The following is a 14698-nucleotide window of genomic DNA, read 5'->3' as shown; positions in this document are numbered from 1 at the left end:
ACGGACAAATTCATTAGAAAAATCATAACAGGAGGGGAAGAAAAAGTTTGTTTTTTCTCTGAGATGGTAATGTGGATCTTAATCCATTGTGCGAGAGCTAAGGTTTATTTGGAATGGAACATCATACTTGGTTCAATGTCATTTTTCAAATAACCGGGAACAGCAAGTAAAGCATCCAAAATAAATGGAATTTGATCACTAAACATTCTTGTATTCTAGATGTAGACATTACACTAGGTTCTGTTAAAAAAATTTCATCCGTAAAAACCTAACCTAACCCAATTTTATACATTTCAGATGACTTTTCATGTTCAACCGTAGTTTACACTAGAAAAAGTAGTAGTAACACAGACTAACAGACATGACAGTATGAGTAAATTCTTATAAAATAATTTTTCGTTATGCACTAGTTCCACCTATATTGTACTGCGCGAACTATTTACTATCGGTACACCCCTTGTGTTATGTGAAAGTTTTTTCACTAGTTGGTTTCCCCTCGTTTGTCAACACCGATCAGCTGCTTGCAGGGATGCCTGATTTCATCATTATATTTGAAAATGAATCATCACAATAAATTATTGGATTACGTTGATAATATATTTAACTTTTTTAGTGATGTTGGAAGGTAACCATTTATTTGACTCAGCCTTGCTCATCTAGATTATTTTTTATTGTGTTGGTAATTTTCATACGAAATTAAGTGGCGGTAGACCAGAAGCAAGTAAATATTGTAACAAAACGGGTTCGATCTTGTATTGCGTTGGAGGATGAGAAGTAGGCACAATTATGTATATAGTTTTGGCAATGTGTATCGAATCTGTATCCTGCATGAAATTCGCATGGACGTATACGAATCAATACATTACAGGTAATTCTGTATAAATGGCAACTCTGTTGGTAAATGAAAAAAATAAACACAGTCTAGATGACAGACAGGATGTTTTTGATAGGGTAACGTGGCGACATCATGACATATGCGTGTACTGTCCCAACTAAAGGAATATTCGAAATGACCGTTAAAATGATTGAAGAATCTAATTTGAGTGTCTTGTCTGTTAGTCTGTGGTAGTAATTCAAATCATTTTTATTGCCCACCGAGTTTACTTTTATTGCTGATATCTATTTGTATTATTGAATAAATAATAAAAACGTGACAAATAACAACTGCCGACATGAATATTTTCGAAAGAATGTTTCTTCTCTTGATTTCATTTTTCATTTGCAGGTGTCGTTACTAGTGATTGAGTGAGGGATTTGACGCCATCTGTTTGTCAGTTCGAGGATTTCTTGACCGACGTGTTGTAAGTCCACAATTATCAATTATTAATTAAATGTATTAATAATTAAAACTGACTGAGTAAAAAATCTAAATTCAAAGTACGCACGATATTAGCAAATCTACTGGATGATATTGAGATATTGATTATTATTAATAATATGCTCAAAATTTGCATGTGTTCTGCGTCATGTCTGATTTGTATGTCTAGACCAACTTTCATAGCTCGGTAGTAAAGGGTGATTTTTTAAGAGCTTGAGAACTTTTTTAAACAATAAAACGCATAAAATTTGCAAAATCTTATCGGTTCTTTATTTTAAACGTTAGATTGGTACATGACATTTACTTTTTGAAGATAATTTCATTTAAATGTTGACCGCGGCTGCGTCTTAGGTGGTCCATTCGGAAAATCCGCTTTTTTATCGACAAATTTTGTTCAGCGATGAGGCTCATTTCTGGTTGAATGGCTACGTAAATAAGCAAAATTGCCGCATTTGGAGTGAAGAGCAACCAGAAGCCGTTCAAGAACTGCCCATGCATCCCGAAAAATGCACTGTTTGGTGTGGTTTGTACGCTGGTGGAATCATTGGACCGTATTTTTTCAAAGATGCTGTTGGACGCAACGTTACAGTGAATGGCGATCGCTATCGTTCGATGCTAACAAACTTTTTGTTGCCAAAAATGGAAGAACTGAACTTGGTTGACATGTGGTTTCAACAAGATGGCGCTACATGCCACACAGCTCGCGATTCTATGGCCATTTTGAGGGAAAACTTCGGAGAACAATTCATCTCAAGAAATGGACCGGTAAGTTGGCCACCAAGATCATGCGATTTGACGCCTTTAGACTATTTTTTGTGGGGCTACGTCAAGTCTAAAGTCTACAGAAATAAGCCAGTAACTATTCCAGCTTTGGAAGACAACATTTCCGAAGAAATTCGGGCTATTCCGGCCGAAATGCTCGAAAAAGTTGCCCAAAATTGGACTTTCCGAATGGACCACCTAAGACGCAGCCGCGGTCAACATTTAAATGAAATTATCTTCAAAAAGTAAATGTCATGTACCAATCTAACGTTTAAAATAAAGAACCGATGAGATTTTGCAAATTTTATGCGTTTTATTGTTTAAAAAAGTTCTCAAGTTCTTAAAAAATCACCCTTTAGATGAGATCTTTTCCTTCAGTAGTGAGTAATACTGGAAACAATCGGATACTTTTCCATATGAGAAAGGTAAAAGGTACGATTACTCCAATTGAACGTGTTTCAGCATTGCTGTCGGCACTTTCCAACAATTGTCGTCTATATCGATTCCTGATGAAGTTGGAAAATCTATTAGATTCAGGATCGTTAGATGCGCTAAGTACAATTTTCTGCAATTCAAAGGTTTCCAATACTCATTCACATTCTTCCAGAAATATTTTGAATGGATTTGTTAAGGTAACCAGTAGGCATGAGCTAGAGCCTCAACAAGATAGCTTATAACCGCTAATTGGTATTTTAATAGCTCTGTAGGCTGCTATAGTGCCGACTTAGGAAAAATATATACACAGTTCGAAAACATCTTGGGATTTTACACTTTAGAGGTGAAATTAAAGGCGTTTTCGTTTTTAAATTGCACTACACCGGTGTAGCATTGAAACCGTTCGTTTTTGCAAATTGCGCTACACTTTTCCTGCATCGATACCACTGGTGTAGCACTCATCAAAAGTTGGGTGTAGCTCTGCGCAATGGAATCGTTTATTGTAGTCAATGGTTACTGTTTATGTTTTCGTCATTTTTGTTCGTTTATTCATGCCTCCGTGTAGCACTGCACTGGTGTAGTGGAAATTAAAAACGAAATCGACATAACTTTACTTCAGCAGGTCAAGTTAAACTAAAAACCACGTGCTTGCTTTCGTCACACCGATCGGATTGAATCAAAGCATGTTTAGTTTACTATTTACAAACACAAGCAAGCCATGTTGTCTACACCACCTGTTTATATCACATTTCATAAATGCAGTGTCGCAAAACGTGTAAATTTACACTCAAGAACATCTAAAATTGTGTGATTGCTTGAAATCGAATTAATAAAATGCATAAAAATTGTTATCGATTGAGATTTGAACCGAGAATTATTATATCACTAAGTACGCCCGTTAATCGACTGAGCCACAGAACAATATTCATATACTTGGAACTTTCCGTCATTTGATAAGTTGGAAATGGAAACATTATTTGCATCGTATATGAAATTCGGTTCACCTGTGAAATTTATATTTTTTTAGAACTCAGATGATTAGCTGAGTGATAATGCTTATTTAGGACCAGTGTGCATTAAAAATTCTGAAAATGTAGAGCTAGAAGAATTTTCTGTATCCATTAGAGACAAATAGAGTGATTTTGATTTACGTTCCACATTTTTCAAATTGTTAGCGTGTCAGTATATGACGTTTATATCTGTGCAGCTGATTTATCTGCACATAGTGACCAAAGAGAGCATATTCTACTAGCTTTCAGATACCGGGGAAACATGATTTATTTCGGTATCAAAGAGACAATCGAATACACTGAGGTTTTTTTACGCAGTTTTAATGTGTTTTTTTGCGCTTTTTCACTCGGATTTCCAAACTTAAGCTGTTTTTACGCGGATTTCAGAAGTTACGTGGATTTCCGAAGTTACGCTGTTTTTTTATATGTCTTAGAAATGCATGAAACGTCGAAATCTGGTAGTTTTCAGAAATTTTTTTTAGTCGACTCTGACACTTATAAAATTTTAGATTTTTTCAAAAAAAATATTTTTCGAGATTACACCAGATCTCGACGTTTCATAAATTTTTGAAGACACTTGGCAACAGAGTTTCCAGGTTACTTTTTCAAAAAGCTGTCAAAACAATTTTTTTTATTTGTCTGGGTCTACTATATACGAGGAAATTTTTTTCCGGGTTTCATTTTCTGTGAGCAAAAAAAAATGTCTCTCCATTATTTATCGTATAGAGGCCAAAACCGTAAAAATCTAGCGGGACCTGACAAAATCTAGGAAAATTGGGAAAATCTGGGCAAATTTGGAAAATCTGGCAAAAGATCTGGTTAGTTTGAGTGTCTGGCGAAGCGAGAAAAATCTGGCATTTGTCAGACAAATCTGGCAACCTGGCAACGCTCCTTGGCAACATAAACTTTTTTCTATAGTTTTGCGGTTTTTAAAGCGGATTTCCGATGTCACGCAGTTTGTTTAACGCGGATTTCCGAAGTATTTTTTTTAGCGATGCGTATTCTCCGCGAAAAGAATTTCTCGGTGTAACACATTTTATTCAAGCACGTTGGCAAACCGATCGATCTGTCAAATTTGAATTTCGCGTAAGGGTTAGAGCAGTAGAGCATATTTAACATATGAGTAATTCCACAAAATAAACAGCAGAACAAGTGATAAAAACAGGATCGACTACCTTCGATATGGATGATAGTTTGTACACATCCTCAGTCTAGCAACTCAATAATTTTGTATGATGAGATACACCGATTTTATTAAACACTAATTATTAACAAAGACAAATGCGTTTTTGCATGTATTCATTACTAAAACAATTTCAAACGTTAATTAAATTTGTGTCTCTTCAGAAATAAATACTTCGAGTCGAGTACGTTAGAATCATATTCTAGTGTTTGAATGATCGTTATCATTCGTTATCATCGATTAAGTTATCGTCAAATTTTGGTTCTTAGTCCAAAATAAAAACATGGCGAAAATTGTAAAATTTTGTGGTTTTTCGGGTTATTTTCTTGAATAAACAATCAATTTTATTTTTCAGTGCAAAGTTGATTTCCTACTTCTTCTTGGACTCCCTTTTTGTACAAGAACGATTCAAAGAAGGTACATCAACCCTTTTTCAATGTCAGTCCTGAGTAAAATCAATCTCTCCGACGGTGCAAAATAAATGGTATGCTATACTGAAGTCGCGTGCCAAGTGATTTGTTACGTATTTCTTGAATTGTTCATATTTCAAATGCTTTTCGATAAATTCAATACATTGCAAACCATCTTCTTGCGATAGCGAATCCCAAGACTTTGCATTTCACCGAATATCAGTAATCTTGGTGTTTTGTAAAAAAAAAATATTTGACACAATAACTTTTTACAGTGCGATTAGAAAACCACTATTGATACTGGCATAATTATTGTTTTGCAAATTGACCTATGAAAGCGTCTCAAGTTTTTTTTATCTGGTACAGTAATGTAACGATCGGATCTGTTGTTAAGATAATCAACCATGATCTGAGGGATATTCAATAACAATCGATTAGATAGGATAACCTTTCACTTGAACTGGTTTATTAGTACCGTTTTGGATCAATTGGATGTTCGTGGCTTCCGGAATCAGATATCAATATGCAAGCGAAACTGAGAATAGCTCGTCATTTGCAACTGTTTCGAGCAACAGAAAAATATTTTTTTCTGCGCTGGTCCTGTTATTTCGAATTGGATTTTTAGTACCGGTTCCGAAGGTATGGGTTGATAAGTACAGTCACATGTGGAATTTAGTGATGTGTAATATATGCATAATATACATTTAGTGTTTCTAATTTTACGTACATTTGATGCTCTGATACTTACCCTACCGTCACGTCGAAAATGTTACTTCCGACTGAACTAGACACTGCCATGTCACCAAAGCCCTTCCGGGCAACAATCACAGATGTGATTAGATCGGGAATTGAGGTACCAGCTGCTAAAAACGTCAGTCCCATCACCTGTAAATGGTTCCAAATTTAGCATATAAATTGTGGCTATAAAATCGACAACACCAGGAGTAATGGCGGGAAGCGCAGCTGTATTGAACCTCCTGTAATGCTTACCTCCGGTGGTATTTTCGCCGTATCACCAGCAACGTTAGCCCACCACACCATAAGATATGAGTATGCGGCTATCCACATAATCGAACCTATAAACGTTACCGGGAAAAACCTCTTACCCCTTGGTGTTCTAGTGTCAGGAAGTGTTAAGTACAGCGGAAAGATAATTGGAGCAACTAATAGGTAGGTTATTCGTTTCCTAGTCGTCTTGGGCCAAGACATGCTTAATGACTCTGGTGGTTCTTCTTCTAATTCGTTACCCTGAAAGGATGTGACCAAGTACACAAAAGAAAGAGAATTAGTGATGCATAACCTGTTTGTGGCATCTTTCAGTGGTTGATTCTCAGCACGTGGAGTAGGAATGTTTTGGGAAAAATTTCAGTAAACTTCTTTACGAGCCTCACAGTGCTATTTGTATTTGTTCAGGTTAGGATTCCCCAAAGAGCATGAGCAAATTACTACAAATAGAAGCGTTGAAGATCCTACCGAAAACTATTAACATAATTCTATACATTCGCATTGTTCACTGAATAGCTTTGGTCCTGGAAAGTCAGCATTCGGTCCTATTTTATTTAAAAAGTATTCTCTCAACATATATAATCAGCAATCGCATTTCCCTTGCCGCACATTTTAAAGTATTCATAAAATGTTATAGCGGTCATAAAAATTGACATCCCACGCCATGTGCATACAATCGGGCAAAACTCGCTGACTGATTTAGAATCCTGAAATCGACGTGGAAAGTGGCAAAATAGCAGCTTTCGAGAGTGTTGGCCTTGGGAATGCTTCTTTTGTTGGTGACCTTTCTTTTTTTCTTCGTTTGCCACAAGCATTCCGTTTCGCGTCATGATGCCAGCTGGCTGTATCACGACTTAGTCCAGGTCCTTAGGCGGGCGTAACTGGGGTGGTGCTTTGTTTCGTTTTAGTTATACGACCCGTTGGAGATTGGATGTGAAATTCAGGACTATTCATGAAATCCTACCCATTAAACGGTATGCTCTATCATCCCTCGCCCTCTTCACCATTTTTGCACCCTCTCTCTCTCGCTTTGTATATTCCAAAGAGTGTTTGAGTAATTTATGTTCTGTCGGTCTTCCTTTCGCCCTAATCTTCCACGATATCATCAATTGATTGTAATGTTAGTCGGACAAGGGTTTTCGATACAAATAAAGTTAGTATGAAGCAGCGTTTTTTAAACTTTTTAATTTCATGTCTTCCTTTTCGCCTGGGTTGATTCCTTATTTAGGAAAATCGAACTAAGTGTTGAACCCGAAACACATTTTCAATGGTCTTATGTTTGAAACAAAATATTTTTTAAGCGTGCACAGAAAAAAAATGATGAAAATCACAAGACATGTAAATCAATAGTACTATGGAATAAACATCAGTTGAATCGAAAATCTGTTTTAAAACCAAGATCGATGTAAAATTAAAGGCATTGTCTTGTCAATGAATAAAATGTATATTTCAAAAGACGCTTAGTTTTGCTTTCAAAGTATTTGAAAAATGAAGAACTGTAAAGTAACTTTTCATTCGATAGCCTGCTACAAATATGTGCATGAAAAGTGATGTTAATTCACAAAATATTTCTTCGTATCTTTTCTCATGATATGTTGGTTGAATGTTTCATGTATGAAGAATCTATAACGAATTATTTATATAACCATTTTAAATGTAAATCCTGATAAAATTAAATATTGATCTGACAACTGGGAGGTTGGTTTCGTTCCAATATTTTGTCGGAGAATTCCAGTTCCTGATTTTGATATCTGTCCGGACAAAATAAATATTAGAAGTCTCTCCTGGGTTCGAAGACGTATTAAATAGTATGTATACTTTAAATTCGTCATAACATAAGATACTTGCGCATGTAAAAGTACCATTTGGTCAGCGTAATACTGTTCAATGTATAATCCAAACCATATTCTTGAAGTACTGAAACTATAGTAATCTAATTTGAAATTCTATTACTAAATAATAAGGATATCGTCGTACAGCACGAAATTATACGTCAACTATTCACGCATTTTGGAAAGCTGAGGTGAGGTTTTCTCGTTGCAAGAGTCGTATTTATACGAATTTAATGTTACGTTAATTGAAACAGAAGGTCAAGTCAACAATATTTCCATGCACAGATTGCTTCGCTTTAAGTGTCATATGTCTCTAGATTCTAGGGTAAGGGCTCCCTATTGCATCTCATTTGTAAGGACGTTGCCTCAATACCCCGATTTAGCCACTAAATTTTTCTGCTTCATTCGTCTTGCTCCACATTGAGAATTGATTTACATTTCTTCAAAATTAAACTAATATTCATAAAACAGCTAAAAACACTTATGATGTGTTCACTACTCTGCTCCTAATTTTATCTCAATGGATTTTTACTATCGTTGGTCCTTTACTCATCCTATAAATTAGCAATGGCGACAGCAAACAAAATATTCTACCATTACACTCACAGGTTCAAAATATCAGAATTTTTCTTAAAAACGGTATAATGCCGACTATGAGACAACACACGATATTTTTAGAACCAGTTTGGAACCATTTCGACGTTTAAAATTCTTCGGTCGTTTTCGTTACCTTTCGTTTTAATTTCAAAATTTTACTATAATTTTAATTTGGTGAAGTTTGAATAAAAACAAAAAACGAATTGTTATTATTTAGGCATTAGCCCTTCTAAAAAAACGGCAGAGCCTGTGATGCCATTTATACAGATTTATCTGTATTATATAGATTTTTGCGTTCGCATACTGATTTAAATCAAAGTACAGATTTTATACAGATTTCCTAAATTTAATACAGATTTGTACAGGTTCATAAAAAATGAGAAGTAAAAAAATAGACTTTTCTCTCTGAGTATCTATTAGTATTTGATTGCAGTGATTCATTAAAAGTTTATTAATCAACGGACAAATCACATGTTAAAATGGAAATCATTTGAGCAGATAATCGATGATGAACACTGACAAACATTTATATACAATTTTTGAACCAATTTGACTTTTTATGCAAAGCAAGACATATTTTCTATGACAATATCTGGTATCTCTGTGCACAACCGATGAAACACACACACTTAACAGCGTTATGTTGACATATAGCGGAATGAAACCAGTGCTACTAGATTTGCAACAATGGTTATTTCATTAGTATTTAACACGCTCTTTCTGGTAAAACCGAAACAGTTTTATTGAAATATTAATATCAATAATATAATTAAACTAATGTTACGGATACCAAAAACACATTTTTTATGATAATTTGAAGAAGAAAATCAATTTTTGTTTTTAAACATGAGATGAAAACAAAGCTCAATCAAATGAACTAAGTGAAAACCTTCCATTTGATATTTTTGAAGACTTTTATTGCTTGTCGGGTAGTTTTTGAAGTTTTTAATCGTTAATTAAACAAGTGGCAAGTGAACATTACTAATTATAAAGTCATCCAGCATTCAATAGTAGTGTAATTGAACGAAAGAGTGACCATGTTTTGAGACGAATCGTTTAGTATATATTCAGAAACATGACGAACTGTAAATTTTGCGACGAAAATGTGTCCTAAATCGAAAAGTGAGTTTGTTTTGAATGAAAAAAAAACGATCACCGAAGAATTTAAAACCATTTCTTCCAAAGGAAAAGTGTGACAATAGCTTAAATATTCATTTTTAAACATTTCACAGTTTGGTTCAGGTACGTTATAGGATATTATCCATGTTCAAAGTAATGAGGTGAAGAGATGAGATGGAAATAGGAGCTCAGATGAAATAGGGAACCGTTACCTTATATGCAATTCATGTGAATGTCACATAGTTTTCCACATAGATTTCAATCAAAACAGAGTTGACCAATTCAAGTATTTGCACATACATTCGCGCTGTACTCATTCCCACTAGAAAATGGAGTGTTTAACACATGTAGTTCGATTCAATAGCAAAATACATAACATCCAAAGGGAAAACACATCAAAGCTAAGTGAAAAATAATCTGATCTCGCATCTTAGTGAATTTGTACATGAAAACTTCAAACAAATCGCTTGGTAATGTATTGATATGAAAAAGTATAATAAATTGAAGTGGTGTTTACATATGAATCGATCGTGCAAATTTTTATCAGTGTAGATCTATGCACCATCCGAATTTTCAAAACCAGTGGCGGTAGATAATTTTTGACCGACGCAGATAGATTTAACAAAAAAAAACAAAAGACGCTCACAGACTACTGCATTGAGTTCTCAAAAGGTTGCCGAACAATGATGCACACTCCTTTGTGCCATTCTTACATAGAACGCTCGACGAGCTGAACAAGTGTGTGTGTGTGTGTGTGTGTGTGTGTGTGTGTGTGTGTGTGTGTGTGTGTGTGTGTGTGTGTGTGTGTGTGTGTGTGTGTGTGTGTGTGTGTGTGTGTGTGTGTGTGTGTGTGTGTGTGTGTGTGTGTGTGTGTGTGTGTGTGTGTGTGTGTGTGTGTGTGTGTGTGTGTGCGTGTGTGTGTGTGTGTGTGTGTGTGTGTGTGTGTGTGCAAATACGGTTCCGGAATTACAGGGCGATATCAAGCTTTCGGCTCCGGAAGTACCGACAATCGAAATCAAATGTGTTAAAATGGAGCTCACTTCACTTTCTCACATATGATTGAATAGTCTTTCACTAACTTAAATTCAAATGTGCAACAGTAATCTTAAAAAAATTCTAAACTTTTTTAAGTTGTAGCGTTTTGGGGAATTTGTACTCTAATATATTCGTTTTCTAGTGTTTAAGCTTGCGTAGAGCTATTCAATATCGAAACAATTCGATATTTCAGCATAATTTAACTAGTTTTAATATTAGTCCATTTTCTTTGAATTTTAAATAAAAAACATGAAACATCGAAATGAAAAAGTTTCTGTACGATCCGGTTAAACATGCTCCTGGAATGTTGAGGTTGATCAGTCGCGATCTTAGGAAATATTGTACAACCAGTTAAAAAAAGAAAAATTCATCATGAGTCTAAATAACAACTCTAGTCAAGTTACTGAAGAATGTTACAGAGCAGCTCTACCATATTTACAGAACCATTCATTCGGGGATCGTACGGTTTCTTAGCACCGGTTTTTGAAGTCACACTGTTATATTCTTCGAAAAAGTCTGACATAGGTTTAAATTCGTGTTAGAAACAAATCAGAGTTGTTGACGGGACGGGAAATACTCGTAGGATTTATCTTCGCTTGCGGAATTATGCATAATTCATTAGATCTAATTTTCTAGACCAAAAAAATTATCAACTTTATATTGATGCTACCCTGACGTAGTTTCTGGGCGTGAATTGTGTTGCATCTTGTCGGTATCTTTAAGTGAAAACTCCGATCTAATTCGTAAATTCTAATCAAACAAAACAATCATATGAAACCAATTTTTAATGTTTAGGGATTTTGGTTTGCAGAAAAAGAACATATTTCGTTTTGATTTCGCCGCGTTTCGCCTTTGGTTCATTAGTGCTTAACAGTTCAATTTCCACCACCGATTTCTACAAAGCTAGCATGGTCTATCTATGCTTTCTACAACATGACTGGGTTTAGTAAACCATTATAACGATTTTTAACATTTTTACCCTATTATTATCGTAAGCAGATCGAAAAAATAGAGTGACTACGGGTTCTTTCGTTGAATAGGCTTTTCGACGACTACTCCTCTATTGCCCCGTACAATGATCGTCACAATCTGGTTGTCTTAGCTACTCTACCTCCCTGTCACTGAAAAACGAATATTAGCATAGCCGTTAAAAAATTACACACTTTTGTGGAGCATTATCGCAACCATTCACGTTTCATTGTAGATTATGCTACGAAATTTGTTATATCATGCAACAAGCCTTAATAACCGCAATTAGAAACTTAAGATAAATTATGGTACAGTTTGATTATATTTTATTATAAATGTGCGGCAAAACTGCAAACTTTGTGAGGAAAACCACACTCAGCACGGTCCAATTTATGTTTTGGTAATGTGGTTTCCTCACATTTCCAGGGTGGCTCAATTGGTAGAGGACATTCACGGATCGGAGAAAGTTTGCAGTTCTGCATTATACTTATGGGCGGAACTTAGCTTAGAATGACTGTTTATAGAAATGTTATTTTACAATCGATGGACATTTTGAACAATACCTAAGTAAGGGAAGGTTTATATAGTTCAGTTAGATTTCCTCTTTTGAAACAATATTTCGCTTACGAACGTTCCATTTCGCTTACAAAGGTGATAAATTTATAATATGTAATTTATAACTTCCTTTTGCGTGTAAGGATTATCTTCAGGCGCGTACCCAGAAAAAAATTTCGGGGGGTGTTTCAGAACATGTTGATCAATTTCCATACAAATGGAACTTTTTATATAATTATTTGAAATTTTTTTATTGTGGAGTCGTTTGTTGAAAATTATTCATTTTATTTTTTACTTATTTGAAAAAAAGAGTTTACATAATATCATACTTTTTTGAGTTTCGGAGGGGGTTTGAACCCCTAAAACACCCCCCTGTATACGCGCCTGATTATCTTTATAAGTTTCGGTAATAGAGTCCGTAGAGAGAATCAACTACGTAGTTGAACATTTTTGTAACTAAGAATAAAAATATTTTCTTTGCGTAATTGATTCTAGCATCAAAATGTCACGATAAAATATTTAGATCCACCCTGCTTTGAAAAGTACCACTCACTAACAAAATACGTTGCGGTAGCATTTTGAAATGCGAGAGTAAAGCTCCAAGTCTTACTGAATTGGTTATAAAGTATGCATGAAATCTATTTATCTGGGGGACAGGAGGAGGGTCGCGCACCTTTTTTTCCGTATCCTTTCACAGCCGCAACCGGCGAACTCTTTCCTCCCATAGATCGCTTTAACCGTGGCGGGATTAATCCAAGCACTTTCAAGCTGCTCTTGTAGTTTTTACGAGAAGAAAAACATTCACTGCGGCTAAGCCATTCGATTTGAAGTGGGTGTAGTCTGTACTGACATACACGCGTATAGCTGCTGTATATCAATAAGATCGAAATGGAAATCCACAAATTGGGTTAATGGGTTTATTTTATGGTTTACTCGCATATGCGAACGATTTTTCATTACTGGTCGACTTCCATTAAAATTTTGTTCGGATGGGGTATAGACAAAAAGGCTGGGATATAATACTATTATTCATATGAATTTTGAATGAAGTTTTCCGAAAAGATGAAAATTACAAAAAAAAATGCGATTTTTGGAGACACCACATTATTGTGCAACAAACGCCAACTCCTGTCCTCACGATAAAAACCGCTCTATATACTAAAACAAAATGGTTCGGTAACCGTTTATCGCAGTGAAGCGAACTTATAATGAACAATGCCTTTTGAATCGATAAAATTTGTGTTGACCAAGATTGTCTGGGATCTCATTAGTGTCCTCACGACATCAATTTAAACTGAAAACGCAAACATACTGTCACTTCAGGCGGAATAACTTTACTTTCACGGTAACAAATGCTATGAAAGTCTGGAAAGGATGTACATTCCGAACGCCTATAGCCACATAAAGATGGCGCCACATTAGAAGTGGCTATTTAAATATCCTGTTTACTTTGAGCCAGATTGAATGGAAATAATGCTTCCATCAAGCATTCTTTCCATTCAATTCCAGAATTTAATTTGAAATGAAATTTCAAATTTAATTTCACTCTGGTTATGACTCTGACATTACCCATCCACTTTTTCAACATTATAGTCCTTTGCGACAGGTATTTTCGAAATTTAAACTTATTTACTAAGCTACATTAGCTAAAACATACATTGTTCGGTTACCGGCGAATTTAGAAAAGGATTGGCTATTGGAAATGAACACTGAATAGTAGTTGCGAAGAACACTGATGTAGTTTTCGCTTGAAGCCAAACCTATCCCAAAGCAAAGTCTTGGGATTATATTCCTTTTTTTGATATTTGGTCTTTCTGTTTCAACGGACTTCGCAGCCGATTCATAGCGTACAGAATCATTGCATGGCTAGTATTACGATCCTATTGACACTAAGAATCCTTCCAGGTCGGGGCTCGAACATACGACAACTGGCTTGTAAGACCAGAGCCCTATGCATTGAACCGCCAACTCGGGCAACCCATCCCAGTTTCCACTATAACTGCAGACAAATCACTTATTTTAAGCCAGTTTTTAACTTAGCTTTAACTGTAATGAACTGAAATTCTGATCAATTTTATACCTTATCCTTCCATTGGATTCGCTAAACCATACCGTTGTTTGATGCGAGCCTATCACAGAATTGTTCATTTTATTAATTCTCACTTTGTCAAAATTTGTTAGAGAGATAAGTTTTTGATCGCTAATACTCAGAGGTGTAATGACCATAACAACATAATTTTTTTTGGAAATATGATAAAAAACGTATGATTATATTTTCCGAAATCTGAGATAACCATGAATAACTTCAAAATTAAGACTGTTCAAACGTTTGGAATCAACAAATATCGAATGTCACGCGTGCCCGCCTTTCTCACACTCGGAAGACGGGTTTCAAGCGTAGAGTTCATATCAGTCATGCTATTAAAGAGAACGAAAGAATGAAGTTAAAGTATGTAAAATGTTTCGCA

General features: G+C 35.3%; 1 protein-coding gene across 5 annotated transcripts in view; it reads right to left on the bottom strand.

Annotated features, from left to right (window-relative positions):
• Nucleotides 1-14698, bottom strand: part of LOC131429417 (sodium/potassium/calcium exchanger Nckx30C) — a 215301-nt gene that overhangs the window by 18117 nt on the left and 182486 nt on the right. For all 5 annotated transcript variants that reach the window (XM_058593512.1, XM_058593513.1, XM_058593515.1 and 2 more), the window contains 2 exons: nt 6109-6366; nt 5867-6003 (listed from right to left, as the gene is read on the bottom strand). In XM_058593512.1, the coding sequence (XP_058449495.1) occupies nt 5867-6003; nt 6109-6366 (395 nt within the window). The remainder of the gene's footprint in view (nt 1-5866; nt 6004-6108; nt 6367-14698) is intronic.

This window comes from Malaya genurostris, chromosome 2 (genome assembly GCF_030247185.1).
Source record: "Malaya genurostris strain Urasoe2022 chromosome 2, Malgen_1.1, whole genome shotgun sequence".
Lineage (NCBI taxonomy): Eukaryota > Metazoa > Arthropoda > Insecta > Diptera > Culicidae > Malaya > Malaya genurostris.
The sequence above is the reverse complement of the archived record's forward strand: the minus strand, read 5'-3'. Positions and strand labels throughout refer to the sequence as shown.